This window comes from Phalacrocorax aristotelis, chromosome 2 (assembly GCF_949628215.1).
Source record: "Phalacrocorax aristotelis chromosome 2, bGulAri2.1, whole genome shotgun sequence".
NCBI classification, from domain to species: domain Eukaryota; kingdom Metazoa; phylum Chordata; class Aves; order Suliformes; family Phalacrocoracidae; genus Phalacrocorax; species Phalacrocorax aristotelis.
Window position 1 is genome coordinate 140610538 of NC_134277.1, and position 18277 is coordinate 140628814.

At 40.7% G+C, this 18277-nt stretch overlaps 1 protein-coding gene across 1 annotated transcript; it reads left to right on the forward strand.

The window, feature by feature from the left end:
* The first annotated feature begins 6123 nt into the window (after positions 1–6123).
* Positions 6124–18223, forward strand: OTUD6B (OTU deubiquitinase 6B). Its single transcript, XM_075085374.1, has 7 exons — positions 6124–6295; positions 8745–8899; positions 10779–10874; positions 12879–13191; positions 14637–14698; positions 15382–15488; positions 16039–18223. Exons 1-7 carry the CDS (start codon positions 6205–6207, stop codon positions 16121–16123), a joined length of 909 nt encoding a protein of 302 aa, XP_074941475.1. The 5' UTR covers positions 6124–6204; the 3' UTR covers positions 16124–18223.
* The last annotated feature ends 54 nt before the right edge of the window (positions 18224–18277 follow it).

An 18277-nucleotide genomic window follows, 5' to 3' on the forward strand; every position in this document is an offset into this window, starting at 1 on the left:
TACTCCTAGATATGAGCTCTTTGCACGGTGTTGTAGATGGAAGTCCTACTTACAGATCTAAAGGTGTGGGGGTATGTACACTAGGTGGGATTTGAAACTATTCACAGACCACCAGCATTTAAGATTGTCACCCAGCAGGTTTACTCTTGAACCCCCTATGGCCGCCCCATTGCTGTTGAATGTGCACGCATGTGTAGGTTCTCTGCTCAAGTACATCAGCAGTTTGTCTGACACGGGCAAATATTTTTGGCTGAGTTGTGAAAATGATGGAGAGAATTAACCAGTGGTCTGTATGCTGGACAGCAATGGTCTGGACTAAGGTGTAATTGTATTTTATTGGTATAGGAAATTATACTGCATGAATCACAGTACAAATTTTTAGTCATATATTTGTCTTAAAATCTATGTACAAGTAAAATGCATTTTTAGCTGGAATGCTTACTGCTGAATGCTACTTTGAGAGTCTCAGAGATAATACTAACTCTCCAGTCACCCTTTTTAGCAGTTTAAGGAGTACCTAGGGTCCCTCTTTTTCATTAGCATAAGATCTGAGAAGATTACCTGGCAAAAAAAGTCTGCTTACATGCGACACTTGCTTTCATTGTTTTATAGCAATAGCATGAGCTATAGTTGGCAACTCCACAGTCTAGAAAGTAAATAAAGACCATAGTGAAAATGACAGTAGCTTCAAGGGGTTTAGCAGAGCGTGGATTATTGGGCAAGATTCTTGCCAAGGCTACACCAGCAAAATGTGATGACATGCAGTACCAACTCTGTGAAACCTGACTGACACTCTCTGCTGAATGCATTAAGTGACTGTACTTAAGTACTGGAAATCCCAAGTGTCCAATTTTTAAAAATGTTTCTTCTGAAAAGCAGCGTAAAGAGCTGGAGCTGGGATTTTTGCTTATTGTTTCTCAGCATTTAGGATGCATTCATGTCACCTCCTGTCAAACATAGGTCACATGTCTCAGTGATATATCCAAGAAAATTGCTTAAAAATCCAGACTCGTGGGTTTTCATGAAATCTCTTCATTCTAACTGTTGAGATTCAAGAAAGCAAAACACTGCAAAGCTCACAATACTGCAGAGGTTGGCAAAAACATGTTACCCCTAACACACACGTTTCTCAATAGTCTTCAGAGAAATCAAGGACGTCTCCAGGTAACAGCCACAGTTTCTCTGCATCCCAGCATTTGTAACTGTGAATAATGAGTGACCCTGAATCTGTTTGCATTAACAGAGACTTGGGATTCTTTTTACGCCTTCGAGTGCTACAAATAGAGAAGGCAAATACCCTGGGCTTCGTGAGCTCCAAAGTGTCAAATCCAGAACTAAACCCCACTATTTTGTTTCACTGATATATGTGACTCATTAAAGATTTTATTAAGTAATTGGATTTGCGTTAGGTGCTGACACTTGTCAGATTTGTGTTGAAAAATTATTAGAAAACAGTTTCACAGATGAGGGTTACTAGCTGCAAATGTCCTGCTGCAAAATCTGTTTGTGCTGTTTTCAGCAAACATAAACTAACAGGATAAGGTCAGCTAGTTTACTTATAGATATAATGAATTTTCAGACAGCAATATATAGCACATATACCACCCTAGGAGATTTTAGGTTCCAAATAGAATGTGCCATATTGATCCTCACATTCTGTAGAGGTTTCATTGCAAGGTCATGTATACTCCTTAATTCATGTAGAATAATTGCAAATCTTTCTACCCGCCGATTTTACGGCATAGAGCAAAGGAAAGTTTAGCTACTTTTACTTCAATAACTGGAATTAAGTGACCCAAATTGACTGGTCATGCAGTACATATATCAGAAAACTCTCAAAAAAACCTCAGTGAAACAGCAGAGCCACTTCAAAAGTTTTGTGTATGGCTACAGCTGGTCTATAATTCACTTTAATGCTCAGCAAGAAACATTTTTGAGATAATGCAGGGAAATGAGATACACGCTGATCTAAATGTAGTAAGACAGCTTCTTTGCTTGACCAGTGTTTTATATCATTCAGCTGGAGTAAGATCTGGATTTTTTTTACTGCTGTCATGAAAACTGACTGCTAGACAGCCTTAGCTTATTAGTTTTGCAACCGAAGAAACAAAATCAAGATTTTTAGAGTGACAGAAGTACCAGGAGTCCTGCCCCAACTTATAAAATACCAATGAACAACCAACCTTCCTGATTGTCAGCATGCTTACTGAACACTGGCAAACCACTGGGAGAAAGATACTAGAAAGGACGTCAAAGTGTAATATTTAAAATAGCCTTGCATTCCTTCACAGAAAATAAATACAAAACAAAGAGAGCACAACAGCTGGTTAATTCACTGTCCGAGTTAGCTGTTATCAAAGGTAACCCTCAGTCATTTACTTCAGTAAATAACTTGACAATAATTCAGCCACATTTCCAAAGTGCCCCTTAATTCTGAAAGTTTCAATTTTGACGATGCGTAGGGGACAGACTGTGCTTAATACAGAGCATCTTACAGCTATCACTGATTTCAATGGGAGGTTCAAGTTTCTACAAAATAGATTAATAAAGTAATAAATTTTAATACCAGAAAGGGCCGTTATGGTAATTCAGTTGGACTTCTTTGAATTCTGAGAGAATGTCAGGAAATGTTGCTTGCATGGAGCCTATAGGTTATAGCTGAGTTAACGCATACCCATAGGAAGGCTTTCTGTCTTAATTTAAAGATTTGTGTGACAATGAACCAATTGCATCCTAGATAAAGTGCTTCACAGTTACCTCAGATTTCAGTTCTTTTTTTTTTTTTTTCTTTTCATTTCGTCTTCTAAGCATTCTATTTCATTATGACCTTATCTGTTAAACCACCTTTTCTACCCAGGAATCATAATTAGCCAAGCTAAGCTTATATGCAGTAAGGCTCTATTTAAGTGTTTTGTTGTAAGAACGGCGGAGAGGAAAAACACACAGAATTTGTGGGGGGAAAAACGCCTGTGCACAATCCTGATGGACATGGTCCTGATGAGCTAGCAGGTTGAGAGGTCCCTGAGGAGTCAGGGATCCGGGGGCAAGCTGGCAGGGAGAGGCAGGGACCTTGGCACAGGCAGGGAGAGCAGGTGGCATGCTTGCAGCCCTGGCGATCCCACACTAGGCGATCCCCAGGGCGATCCGCATGACTGCGGATCCCCATGATGACGGTTTCCCCAAACTCAGAATTTTTTCATTTTATAAGATGCTTTCTCGAGAGCCAGCAGCCTTCGGTCTCTACCCCCTAAGCCCTACACATACCTTGTGATACTGGACAGTTACTTTCTCAGGCCCCCTCCTGTTGCTTGGTTGTTTTTCTCTTGCTCAGCTGCTGCTTTCCTTTGGCACGCTCAAAGCAGCTGCCTTCATAACTTGCGACGTTGTGGGTTTTTTTCAACCAGTAAGTAGCCATCAGTTGTTTATAATGTTGGTTCTTCTGCCGTCAATGATATTTCCAAGGCCTTTGCTTCTTATCCCATGTTAAACTCCAGTTCGTAATGGCCGTCCGGCACACAGCTCCAGTTCACAGGGCTGGTTCTCACGCAGGTCGATAACGAGCCCCGCAGGCCCGGAGTGGGGCCTTGCGGAGCTGGCACTGAGCCCGTGGCCTGCTGCTGGCAAGGGCAGTGCTCCTCGTAACAGCTTTCATTTATTCTCGGTTGCACGGTAGCAGAGGAAGCTCATCTGTGGCTGGCTGTGCAGCGTGACCTCCCCAGCATTTAATGTACTGCTGTCCTCTAAAATGTACTCCCTCTTACTTAGCGTGCCCCCAAACCTCCATTCCTGTGTAACTTTGAGTTCAGCTGTACAAAGATACGTGTTGTTCACATGAGGCTAGCGAATCGTAAGATCACTTTGATCAACCTACCTTCATCATCACTCCACACTTCACATTGGGTCACCTGAGGTATTTATTTATTTGGTTGTTGGTATTTATTCTATATCCTCTTTCGATTACTGCTAAAGATATAGCAGAAGTCTGGACTAAAACCAGTAGCCACTACAGGGACCTCACTGGATGTATCCCCTTTGACTAGGGATAGCTGTGCTGGAGGAAAGGAGCCCCTGCTACCTTTTATTTCTGAAAGATTTAAGATGTGGACCCCTAAAACACTGTAAAGCTCAGCCTGCTTGAAGGATGGATTGGGTCATAGGTCCGAACATCAAATTACAGTGTCCTTTTATGGTAAAAAGATGAGTTTTTTTCTTTGCTGTAATCTTACAAAGTTCTTGAAGAAACTAAAAAGCAGAAGGTATAAAACAGTGTTTATTATTTTTAAATATACATAATTTTTAAGACAATGTATTAAATGTCAGCATATTCATATATAATGACAAATATATGTCATTGACAAACTGATACAGAGCACCTAAATACGTTAGTAAAGGCAAACCTAACCCGGAATTGTCCTTATTCTGGATTTGCTGGTAGTGTACAGAAATACAGGGCCACCCTAGTAATTTCCAGCACTAACCTATTTTCCTAGCTAAAAGCCAGCCATGCCCCTCTCATCCTTTTTGGATAAGAATTTTTTATTTCCTAGCTGGTCTGTGATCTGTTTATTCTAACAGGCTGGAAAAAGCAGGTGGAGATAAGGGAAAACAATATTTCCAGGTATTGATATACAAATCTGAAATTTATTTACAGTTCAACAGAATTGTAAAGGAGGTCTAAAAATTGGGTGGTTCTATACAGCAAGACGGTTCTAGCCATCATCTTACAATTCTGCTTTAGATCTGTTTCTTTAAACTTGACAGTTTAAACTATTATATAGTTTATATATATAGAGAGAGTAAATTCTACTTCATAAAATCATTTAGGTTGGAAAGGACCTTTAAGATCGTCAAGTCCAACCATTAACCTACCACTGCCAAGTCCACCACTGAGCCATGTCCCGGAGCACCACATCTACATGTCTTTTAAATACCTCCAGGGAGTTACGCTTGTAGGAGTTCTGTTGATAAAAATGTAAAATAATAGCAATGCCGTAAGAGTTAAGCACAAACTTACTGTTTCCATTACTCTTTTTTTTTTTTTCTCAATTTGAATAATTTTAAAACCAATTAAAGTTTGTAAATTGTATTTTTCTCAGATGACCTGAATGTTCCCTGGAATAACGTTGGTGACTGCACTGAACAGCAAGGCATCTCACGCCACACTAGCACCCCACAAGAATTTGTAGATCCCACTTTGAGGCGGGGATTTGACCCCAACCAGGAAGTTTGGATTTTACCGTATTGAAAACGTAACGCTTTACAGGACATAATTTCACAGTGGTAGAGGAGACTGAAATCACAGACATTACAACTTGGAAAATCGGGAGACTTTCTGGGTATTTTTCAGCTTTAAGTAACTTCAGGTAAACACCTTGCATACACAGGACACTCTGTATTTTACACAAAGGTGAACAGGTTAAAAATTTTTTTTTCCTTATTATTACATGATAAATTACATAGAAACCCTAACTAATTCCTTTCTCACCTCTAGCCGTCCCCTTTGATAGGATTTACCCGTAGCTGAGCTAAATGCACCATTTTCCTCCAGTGAAGACGTGCCCCTGGCAGTGGTTTACGGGGCAGGGGTAGGAGCCAGCGGCTCCGGTTGCTCAGGGGACCGACATGAGGCGGAGTCCGCTGCCCCGCACAACCATCCCGTCCCTCCCCTCCCCGCCGCCCTCCCGCCCCGGGAGCAGAAGGAATACTCCCCTTCCCCGCCCCGACCCCGAGCTAGCGGAGCGGGCGGGGTGGGGCAGAGGCCGCCTTTCCCGCTGGCGGGGCGGCCCCAGCGCCCGGGGAGGAGCCCCAGCGCCCGGGGAGGAGCCCCAGCGCCCGGGGAGGAGCCCCAGCGCCCGGGGAGGAGCCCCAGCGCCCGGGGAGGAGCCCCAGCGCCCGGGGAGGAGCCCCAGCGCCCGGGGAGGAGCCCCAGCGCCCGGGGAGGAGCCCCAGCGCCCGGGGAGGAGCCCCAGCGCCCGGGGAGGAGCTGCCGCTTGTCCCCCGCCCCGTGCTGAGGCGGCGGGCGGGGCCGGGCGGGGCCGGGCGGGGCGGTGCTGCCCTGCCGGAAGCGCGGAGAGCTCCCGCCTGGCGCCGGCGGTGACGCACGCCGCCGCTGCCGCCACCGCCACCGCCGCCGCCGCCGCCGCCGCCGCCGCCGCCGCCGCCGCCGCCACCGGGCGAGGGCGTCCCGCGGGGCTCCGGGCGCCCATGGAGGGCTCTGGGGACGAGGAGCCGGGGGCCGACGGGCCGCTGGAGCAGCTGGTGAAGCGGCAGCGCAAGGAGAAGCGGGAGCTGCAGGGTGAGGGTCGCCGCGGCCCGGCGCGGGGCGGGAAGGCTCCGGAGCGGGGGAGGGGGTGGTGATAGCGGCTCCTCAGGCGCCCGCCTCGCCGCGGGGAGGGCGGGCGGGCGGGCGGGCTCGGCGTCCCGCTCTCGGCCTTCTCCGGCGAACGCTCCGCGGAAGCGCGGCTGGAGGGAGGGCGGGCGGGCGGGCGGGCGGACGGGTTCGCCACGGCGGGGGTTTGGAAAAGGAGGGCTGCCCTCGCAAGGGGAAGAGGACGTCGGGAATGGAAACGTTGCGCCTTGGCAGAGGTGTCCGAGCCCTGCTTTGCTGCCAGGTGCGGTTCTCGTCATGCCGGCGGTTCGCCGAGTTCGCTTTGCTGTAGTCTTGGGAGCCTGGCAGTGCTTGGGAGCCGTAACTTTACGCTAGACCATTAACGTGATGTTAACGACTTGCTGCTTTGCTTCTAAGTTAAGGGAGGTGCGTCTTTGTAAGGCATTTTAGATTGAAAAGCCCGCATAAGAGTCCTTGCCGCCCAGGCTGCTGCTTTTCTTTGTTCGAAGTGCAACTGATCTGAAGTGAACTTTCACGTTCCGTCTCGCCACGGTGAAGCATCTACAGTAGACGGACCTGTGTGGTCTGTTCATGAGCCACATTTTACCTACCCTGTTCCAGCAGATTAATATAATTAAATAGTTCTGTTAGCTGGGTTCTGTTGAGTTGAGTTTTGTAGTTGAGGAGAGACAGTATTGGGCTGTATATTGTCATTAAACCAATAGAAATTTACAGTTTTGAGATGCCTTTTCCGCTCTCAAATTTGATTGAAATTGAAAAGACGGGTAGGAATCAAGCATTGCGATTAGGTGGTTGGAGTACATGGCACATTGATTGGGAGAGGCTGAGGAGCAGAGGGTTTTTCCACATAGAGAAGGTGATAAGGGGGTATGTAATTGCAGTTCTGCACTACGTGAAGGTGGGAAGGGCATACAGAACACAGAGCCCCAGTCCTCCCAGTTAGGTGAGACAGGGGACCTATAGACACACATTGTCTCACTTGAAAAATACATTCCTGGGAAGTGCAGTGATAAACTGTGTGACAGATAGCAAAACAGTTTGTTCATAAGAATCAGCATAAGATGCATGTCAGTCTCTGAAAATACAGTATCTCCTCCGGTTGACTATTCTTGTCGCCACCACCCCCCATGTACTCTCATTACTGTATTTATGCTTGCTTCTTAAGTCCCAGATTTGGTTCTCCCCTGTTACATTTTTATGAACAAAACTGCTTTTCTCTTTGTCAAACTAAGCTGATTCACCTGTGAGGCTGAATGCTTAACATAAATCTTTCAATGTGAGCATTCTTGCTTCCTCTTCTTGAAGAGTTTCATTATCATCGCCATCATCCTCAGCTCAATTGTGGGTGAAGGACAGGAGAATCCTTCCTATCCTCAGTCAAGGGTGAAGGATAGGAAAATGTACAGATGATGAATAGCAAGCAGGGTGTTAAATAATTGGTTCTGTAACTCTAAAACAGTGAATACAGAAGTGACAAGAGCTAGCAGGGTGTGTTCATGTCAGAGCACAGGCTGTGGAAGCTGTGTTGGTTCAGCCTAGAGAAGAAGACAAGACTATGGGGGATCTGGTTGTAGTTTCCACTGTGTAATGGATGGAGCCAGACTCTTCAAAGTAAAACATAGATAATGGTCTAGAGACAATGGCTGCAAGTGGTAGCAAGGACAATCCTCATGAGAGGAAAAAGGGAAAATACTTTCATTACAAGAATGGTTAAACGTTGGAAAAAACTGCCCAGAAAGGTTGCAGAATGTTCATCCCTGGAGACTTTGCACAGTCACCTGAACAAATTCCAGATCAATCTGAATTAACGTAACCTGATGTAGCTTTGAATTCAGCCCTGCGTTGCGCAGGAGGTTGAATTAGATGACCATCAGACATCTCTTCTAACTAAGCTATTCTATGTTTTGAGAAATGGAGCCTTGACTTACAGCCTAAAATTTTTTATGGAACTTCAGCAAATTGAGGTGGTGGTTTTTTTTTCTTTTTCCTTTTTTCTTCTTGAATACCCACTTTGCTTTTAGAAACATTATTTTAAGGACAGGTGAACTGTGCTTGTTACTTTTAATCTCCTATTTGTGTCATTAAGAATTTAAATCCTGTCACAGGAAAGATGTGTGAGATCTCAATGCCCAAATAACCTTTTTGAAGGCAACAGGATGAGGTCTGCTTTGTTGACGAAGTTCATAAGTATATGTAATAGTAAACTGGCACAAGTTTTTCTCTTCTTCAGATTTAACGTTTGCATTTTTAAGAAAAATATAGCTGCTTTAAAATGTGATGATTGCAATGTGCAATCTCATAGCTAAACTGTTAAAATGCTGGTGTGTTCATATATGTAAATTTTTTCTGTATCTATATTTAGAGGTAATGTTTTATTATACTACTTCTCTAACAGCGAAAATTCAAGGCATGAAAAATGCTGTTCCCAAGAATGATAAAAAGAGACGAAAACAGCTGGCTGATGAAGTTGCCAAACTAGAGGCAGAACTTGAACAGAAGCACAAGGAGGAATTAAAGCAGCTGAAGGAAGCTTCATCTGAGCAGAATAAGGTAGGTGCCTTAACTTTAGCTGAAGTGGCGCAGATACATTTGTGTTAGGGCTTCTTTAACTTCTAAAAATTATAATGAAGTAACATGTCAAAGTATTCCTCCTTTTCCTTACGGGATTAGTAACTCTTCATCTTTGGAAAGATCCAGCTGTTACGGTGCGTGGGCACTGCTAGAAGGGGCATTTAACTGTGGGTGGTTTTTTTTTGCTCTTGGGCAGTATTTGGTTTTGCTCTTAAGGCTAGGTTAGTAGCTCAGTTGTCTTAAAGAAATCTATTTCTAAAATTCCTGTTATATTGTCACTCTAATTATCTTATGTAGACTGCTCAAGTATTAGTGGCCTTCAGTAGGCATTTGACCGATGCAGTGTGTTTTGTCTTGCAATTCTGTCAACAGCGTAACTGACCTTTTTGTAAGAAGACAGTCCTGTGATGATGAGAATTGTCGTCTTAATGCTGCTGTTCTGTTCTGCCATGTTGGCAACATAGCTACATACTTAAGTGCTTCCAGTTTCCTGGTTGTTGGCAAACCACTTCATTTTTAACAGAGGCTTAGCATTATTCAAATTTAGCTGCAGGAAATACGAGCACCTGAGTAAACTAGATACTATTAAATAAGTAGAGTGTTGGAAGCTCCTGTTGTAGCGAATTTTAAATCCATAGACTTAATTCTGTATACCCAGTACTCAAAAGAATTCTATTTGTATTATGTGCTTGAATTTAAGGATCGTTTGTGCAAGTAGGCCTGTTCATATACTTTCTCTTACGTAAATGGGAATAGAGCTTATGGCTAAATTGGTGCAATACAGTTATCTGTGAATGATGCTAATGCTCCATGCTCATACACCTCCTTAAAGTGTTTCCCTAACAGTGTGTGTCTCTTGGCTGTTTAAATCTTGTGAAGAAACAAACAAAAACCTGGCTGCCTAACACTTTCTGGACTAGGTGTTTTCTAATTAGTGATCTAACAAAGACTTAAGCAGAATGTACTTTTGTTTAAAAATGGGAGTTAAAACATTTCTGAATGACTGTTAGGGAAATAGACTCGATTGAGAAGCATCTGCTGAGAAACCTTTGAAAAATTTTTTTCACATTGTGGAAGTTATCACCATATAACAATCTTCTGTAGTAGTTTTTATTCAGATGCTTAAGCAGATGATTCATGCATAAGCATTAAACATAATACTTCTGTTTATCTGTGTCTCAGGTTAGTTGCAAGGCTTTGTTTTATTTTACTAAATGAGCTGTCAAAACTTTTTGATGGAGGACCTTTCAAGCTAAAATCCTTGCCCTGAACATAGCTTTACCTGAGAGGATTTTATTTTGAGATCTATGGTTTGTTTAGCTTCTCAACTTTTTTATTTGGATTGAAACATGTCACCCTTGGAAGCACGGATATCTAGTTCATAGCGTTACAGGGTTAGCTTTGTCATTTTTCCTGAAGTGTCAACTTCCTGTCTTTTCCAGCTGCTGCTTTGGTGGAGCCTTCTCCTGCTTTAATTGTCACAGAACTTGATAAGGGCTGTTTGGCTCCTTCAGTTGGCTAGTATGGTGAGGGAAACTTTCCCTTTCAGCCCGTAAGCAGTGTTCACACTTAAGTATGGAAGCTTGTAAGAGAACATATAGATTAAATTTGAGATGCACAGTTCATAACTGTCTCTTCGCTGAGACTACAGAAAAAATAATAAAATGCATGGCAGTGGTTTGGAATGTGAAATGCTTTACTTTTGGCTTTGATGGGTTCTCTGCTCTACGCTAATCTTTGTGGTTCATCTTCAGAAATGTACCCTGGAATTACCTAGGAACAGAAACTGTTTCAGGAGGTGCACATCTCAGTTATCATTTTTACTAATAAGAACATTTAACATTTCTTTTCTCTCTAGACAGATTCTACAGCTGATGGGGTTGCAAATTTAGAGCTTGAAGGAGTAGAGCAACAGATTCAGCATCCTCGAATATCAAAAGCACAGAAGAGGCGGGTATGACTTATCATTTAAAAATTTTACAAATATTCGATTGAAGTTATATTCACTGAAACTTAACTTAAACAATTTTGCAAGGGACATTACCTGGTTAGTTCGGTATTGATGCTATACCTACTGGGTACCCTGGAAATCTGTAACACTGCTACCTAGAGATATGTAAGCATTTTATAAATAGCTGCACTTTTTTACTGTCTGTTGGTAAACAGCACAACTAAACACCACACAGCTGCTCGCTCACTCCCCCCACCCCAGTGGGATGGGGGAGAGAATCAGAAGGGCCAAAGTAAGAAAACTCATGGGTTGAGATAAAAACAGTTTAATAATTAAAAAAAAAAAGTAATAACAACAGTAATAACAATAATATAATGAAAAAGAAAAATAATGAAAGAGAGGTGAAACCTCGAGAGGAGGGGAAAAAAACCCAAACAAGTGATGCAACCGCTTACCACCCACCGACTGATACTGCTGGTCCCCAAGCCGTGAATGCTGCCCCCGCCCCGGCCAGCTCCCCCCAGTTAGTATACTGGGCATGACATCACATGACACGGAATATCCCTTTGGCCACTTTGAATCTGCTCTTAGCTGTTCCCCCTCCCCTCCCGGCTTCTTGTGCCCCTGGCGGAGCATGGGAAGCTAGAAAAGTCCTTGACTAGTCTAGTACAAGCACTACACAGCAACAACTAAAACATCGGTGTATTATCAACATTATCGTCATCCTAAGTCCAAAGCACAGCACTGTACCCGCTACAGTGAAGAAAATTAACTCTATCCCAGCTAAAACCAGGACACCGTCAGCCATGAGCTGGAAATCAGAATAGGTCAGGAGATGGGAGCCAGAAAAACAAATGATTTAAAGCAAATGATCTGAAAAGATTTTAACTAAAAACATTAATAAAGAAATAAAGTAATTGAATTAAGATAATGTGAAATACTGTGTGGAAAATATGCAAGTAATAGAACTTAACACATTTAACAAAAGAACATTAATACTGAAATTCTTGTAAATTTTTGAGTTAAGACACACTACCTGGTGTCCTGGCCATTACAGTTAAATCTTGTTAAGCTTCAGATGTTAAATTGCGATGGATTAACATTCACTTTGCACCTGCAGGAATGTTGGCTCAGGGGCAGAGGAGTGCTGCTTTATTGTAGAGTCCATCCCCTGTTACATGATTGCTACTGCAGAGCTGCCTTGTAACAAACATGATAAAAGGATGTTATTAATTCATTGCACCATGTGTAGGCAAACTAGAAACTCTGTAGTCTAGTTTTCCTATGTTGTCATCGCCTAAGCCAGTCTGATCTTGATTTGTGGTGAATTTCAAGTGTGCAAGTGAAAAGAACGTTCTCTGTACTGCTTCCTTTTTTGCTCGTTTACTTTGACTTATTCCTTTGTTAACTTAAGTGTAAACTTAAGAAGCATTCTATAAAAGTCTTGTTTGTTACGTATTGTTACATCCCCTCTAGTGTTCTCTGTTTGCATTCTTATCTGTCCTTTAGGTTAGGAGCAGTCTTTAATGATGTATAGTACCTAGCCTGAGGGAGTTTCAGTTTTGTGACATGAGCTCCATTATGCAATCGTACGTGTAAGTGGTAGATCTCACACTTATTATGAAAGAGCAATATTTTCTGTTTTTTAATTAGAATTCTCGTACTTAAATTGTTTGCCAGTGTGGTGAAATAAGTAATCCTGAAGAAACGGCTATTAATATCCTTTGTACAGGCCCCATAAAGTGCTATTTTGCATGTTGATATGAAGATTTTGTCTGTCACATAATTTCAGGTGTGGTGTTAGAGGCGGTTTGGTTATATTGGTCACTTATCATTTGGGTTTAGGGGTCTCTAAGATTTGGTAGTACTGATAGAGGAGAACATTGCACAGATATGAATGTACTGAGAAACATTTGAAGAGTTAGAAGCAAGCACTAAGCTAAGAACTGTACAGGTACCTTCTACATTTTAACATTTGATGTAATTTTTGTGTGTTTTTAATCTAAGGAAAAGAAAGCTGCCTTGGAGAAAGAAAGAGAAGAAAGGATAGCTGAAGCTGAGATAGAAAATTTAACGGGTGCTAGGCATCTCGAAAGTCAGAAACTTACCTCCCTATTGGCAGCAAGGCACTTAGAGATCAAACAGATCCCTTCAGATGGCCATTGCATGTACAGAGCTATTGAAGATCAGCTCAAGGATCACCAGAATTCCTGGACTGTTACAACTCTGAGGAACCAAACAGCGAAGTATATGCAAAGTCACTTTGATGACTTCTTGCCATTTCTAACAAACCCTAGTACTGGAGACATGTATAGCAGAGGTAAGACTTGTGGCTTAAGAGACTTTAAAAACTGTTATAACTATTTCTGATAATTCTTGATCTTAGTTACAGCTGAATTGGGGTGTAACATTATTGCCCATCTGAAAAAAAAACCTACAGAACTTGCTGGTTACTAGGTGGTAATCGTGTTCCGGGATGTGACTTAAGTTGTTATAAACAGCTTGTCTCCCAAGTTAGGGATGATTTTTTTTTTAACTTTTATATTGGTGTTTTCAGTTTCATAGGAAAGCTGTTGAAAATGAGGGTGAAATTCAAGTAAATTTTAGAATAGTTTGCATATCTGCTTTTTCTTATTCTACCCTTTATTTTCACTTTTTACATTAGGTCTTTTGGAGTCCTTTCTTATAAACAGGCTAAACTAAAACTATAAAGGCATTTAGTGTGGAACAATGCTGTAGGCTGAGTAAATGCAATTAAATGGAATTTATGTACTTATTTGAGCAATACATGGTTTATTAATTTCTTACTGTGTGTCTGGAATGCCTTCCAATGACTTTATAAATTTTTTTTTCTTTTTAACTTCCTGCTACATTCATTTAATAGTTTCTCCTGTGGATTTCATTTGGTGAGTGGGGGCCATTCTGAAGTAGGAGGTGTCTTTCCCATGTTGACAGAGATAATTGCCATAGGATAATTGTGCCCCAAGAGAAGACCGAATGAAGTTCTCCAGAGCAACAGGGAGTTGTGGTTTTCGTACGTCTCTTAAGCCTGTTATAAGGGGAATGTATGAAAACCAGTTTTGAGCAGTCTTCAGAAAATCTGTTCCTTCTTCACCAGAATCTATTCATAGAGTTCAGAAGCCTAAATTGTTGCAGTTCATTAATTTGAAACATTGGTTTCTGTAGAATATGATCAGCAAAAGGTTTGTTTAGCTGTTAACAAAGGAACTATTGGGAATAAATAGTTTGGAGGCTAAAAACGAGACAGCTAATTTGGAAGTTCAAAAAAAAACCCCAACAATTGAACTATATACTGTTACAAGATTTTTAAAAACACACTTGACACCTACTTAATATAAGAACTAAGCATACTGCTTGCTATCACATTGTCTTCTAGAGTCTTAAAACAACACCCTTGGAAACTTAACAGGAAGAAAACTGTATGCAGTTTCATGCTTGTTGTTAACAGTTCCCTGAATAAAAAGTTTAAAATACAAACCTGTACTTCTTTTTATTCCCATACTTGTCTTTATTCCTGTCTTCAGTCTTAATGTTTCTTTCTAGAACAGTTATGGGGTTTTTTTATGGCCTCTGGTGTTTTTCCTTTCTTTTTCTTTCTTTCTCTTCAGTTAACCTATGTATTTTCCTATATAATGTATTTGGACTCTTCAGGTTCTAATTCTTCATTGTGCAATCAGTATTTTTCCTCAGTTGCTTGTTCTCAAGTAAGAGAAGTAATAGAAGTTGTCTTTTCTTTCCCTGCAGAGGAATTTGAAAAATACTGTGATGATATAGCAAATACAGCTGCATGGGGTGGTCAGCTGGAAGTAAGTCTTGTATTGATAATTTTTATTTGTGAAATTCTGAAGTGGGTGAATATACCTTCCAAAAAGGGCTTCTTAAGAAAGAATACCTGAAGGCATAAGGGGACATAGTCATAGTTTATCAAGAACTTTCTTCTATGGTTATAAATTGTTTTCCCAAACTAGCAGTTTTTCTGATGGTGCACCTCTGTTCTGATGTATTTGATGACATGCAAGTTAATGAATTCAGTAGTTCTAAATATCGTTAGAAAGACTGACAGTATGGGAGGGGGAAGACTTTCTAAGGGGAAAGCATTTTATTATGCAGACTTAAATGGCAGCAAAACTGACTAGAGCGGAACAATGTTAGATTTTTGCAATGTAACCCAGAACTTGAGCTTGAGAAACTCTGTATTTATTTTAGTTTATGTCTTATTTAATGTTTTATGAAAAAGTAGTTACCAAATTACTGCAACTAGCCCAATGTTACCTGTGTTGTATCATCAATGATTAATTTAAGGCAACCTGTTTTCAATTAAAGTTTAAAAAGTTAAAATAATTTTGCTTATTTTAATAACGTTTATTTTCTGACAATATTTGGAATGTTATGCCCGAATTCATGTCGGCTACAACTAAATGCCGTGTCTTCCTCTCTCCTCGCTACATTGGATTTAATCCTATTATTGAATTGTTTTTATGCCTTAAAGCTAAGGGCTTTGTCACACATTTTGCAAACACCTATTGAAGTAGTGCAAATGGATTCCCCTCCCATTATTGTTGGTGAAGAATATTCCGGAAAACCAATAATACTTGTGTAAGTATGTCATTTTTATCCCTTCTTAAAATTAGTGCACTCACTTCAAGAGCAGAGGGCTCAGCTTTGGTTCTCACCTGCTCTTTTGTTTTCTGTAATGTATCTGGTGTCGAAACGCTGCTTGAATAATGATTTTGCAGGTCAGTAATTAGGTTTGCTATTGACACAGTTTAAAGATGTTGTAATTAGGGTTCTTAAAATGCTGACAATCAGTCTGAAGTGTGATTTAGTCACTGCTTTATAGAATACTACAAAGTCATTTTACCTGTCATATAATTACAAAATAATAGTGAAATTGATACAAGATGCAACAGGAACCTTTTTTTTTCCTCTCCAAAGTTTATGTCAATCTGTGCCTGGAAGTCACCAGAATTAAAGACTGCCTTTATTAATACTCTCCTATTTAATTGACCGTATATATTTTCTGTGCTAAAACTTGAATTTATTTAAGGTGTCGTCCAGCTTATATAAACGTATCTTCCATGTTATGTTTGTCATGGTGTGTACTTTTAGTTAAGCTGAACACGAATTCTCTGACTTCTTCTTTTAGGTATATGAGGCATGCCTATGGATTAGGAGAGCATTACAATTCTGTGAAACTTCTAACAGATGCTGCTACAGAAAATGGCAGCTAGCATACAAAAGTCATAAATCCACGTGGCAAACAGTTGCATCTTGATGTGTTGGGCTCCAGACAATTCCCAGACAGACTGGAAAGTAAAACTAAATGGAATGGATTGAAAAGAAGAGAGACATACAAGTTTTGACTATAAATCAGAAATAACTCTTGATTTAAAACAAAACCAAACCAAAACTACACGACAGTATTTTGAATTTGTTGGCATTAATCGTGTTTAGATGATCTTCTCTAAAATGGTGGATGTGTAGATCAGAATTTTCAACAGGGCTTCATCCCATGCTGCAGTGAAAATACTGAGTAGTAAATGTTGGTTAATCTGCATTTCTGTGAAGAATTCAGGTTACCTGAAGGTTCCTGTTACATTATTTCTGGCAAATTTTGATGATCATGGAAGAGTTAAGGCATTTAATATAATTTATTTTATTTTGACTGATGGAATATCCTCCACAGTGTTCTTTAGTTCTGTCAGGATCTAGCTTTAACACTGTAGTAGAGATCCCCTTCTTTATTTGGGCAGGGAAGAGCCGGAGGCAAATCTTGCTTGGCCAAAGGAAGTGCGCAATCTCTTTATTTTAAAGACTTTCATCTAAGATTTTTACCAAGGTTTGAGGACTTCACTCCCTCCCAACCCCCACTGACAATAGGACCTGAATGCTTTATGCTGTTCCTAGTAGTGAATCTGTAGGAAGAGCATTGTTCTTTATGACTGTATGTGATAACATTGATGCGAGTTTTACTGTGCTGCTCAGCCTTCATAGACTTTCCTCTGTGCATTTCGATGATACAGAAATCTTGCAAACAAAAAGCTCCTCAGTGTCCTCACTTCAGGTAGTGAAACTCATCTGAACTTACCATTTATGGATGTGCTGATCTAAGCACTTTGTGATCTAAAGCGTCATGTTTTATAATGCTTAAAACAGACGGTTGCATACAAGTGTGAAAATAACCACCGTGGGTTTTGTCAGTAACTTTAAAGGTGATCTGCAGAGGAAACAAGTTTACTTTCATTGCTCCTGATGATGGACAGAGACTTGAAGGGTGAGGAGTTTTTTGATATGGCTTGACTTTTTACATCGGAAATGTAGATTTTTATCTTTAAGTCACTGTAAATGTAACTCCAAAATTAGCAGCATAATGAAACCAAAGTTGTAATGTGATTGTTTTTAACAATAGAAGTGATTTTTTTAAAAAAAGCCTTAATCAATAACATAATTATCTATTTTAGTGCTGATGGCTTGGTTTGGGAAGAAGCAGTTTATGTTGAGTTTAAACACCTTTGACCTGATTTGAGGATTATGAGCTAACTGTGCTTCTTGTAGCCCTTTGGTAAAGCTCACCAGCAGATTGACATTCCTGGGACTTCTACATTAGAAAATAAAATCTGCTCTTACTTAAGAAGGACAAAAATGTTCACTTTATGGATCAAATTGTCTGATTTAAGCACTTTGAGAGAGAGGGAGGGGAAAAAACCCCAGACAATTAGAGCAGCGGGGTTTGGACAAACAGAACTTGAATTATGACTTCTTTAGCCTTGTGCCTACCAGGAAAACAAAGTTTTAACCAGATCCGGATTTCTTACATCCTTATTTATCTGCTACAGTGTAGCAACTATAGCTGCATTTGTAGCAGTTGGTTGTCGTGGTTCAGCCTCAGTCAGCAACTAAATTACTGTAGAATTTGGTTTACTACCTTGATTGTATAAAACGGTGCTTTTAACTTCAAACAAAAAATTGGATACAACAGTATGGAAAAAGTGTCTCTATTCATAATACCACTATGAATTTCACTAAAAATGATAATCAGAAATACTCTTCTCTGTTTTGCTTAGACCTGATGTGATATGAAATGCACATGCTGCATTTTATAGATACCATGTGAAAAACGTTCTTTGGTTTATTGGGTTTTCATTCTTGTTTGATTAACTGACAGAGCAAAGATGCCAGAATCATGGGATGCCTCTACCAACAGTTTGTCTTGTTGAAAATGTGTACAGTTTGTATGAAGCAAAATAATGTTTTACGACAGTGAGAGAAAGATCCTTGCTCATGCTGTATGGGACTTGCCAGAAGTAATAAATGGGTTTATTTGTGGCAAACCTTGTTGCGGTCACTTTTTATTTTGTCCTTAGATTGTCCACTTCTTAATTCCT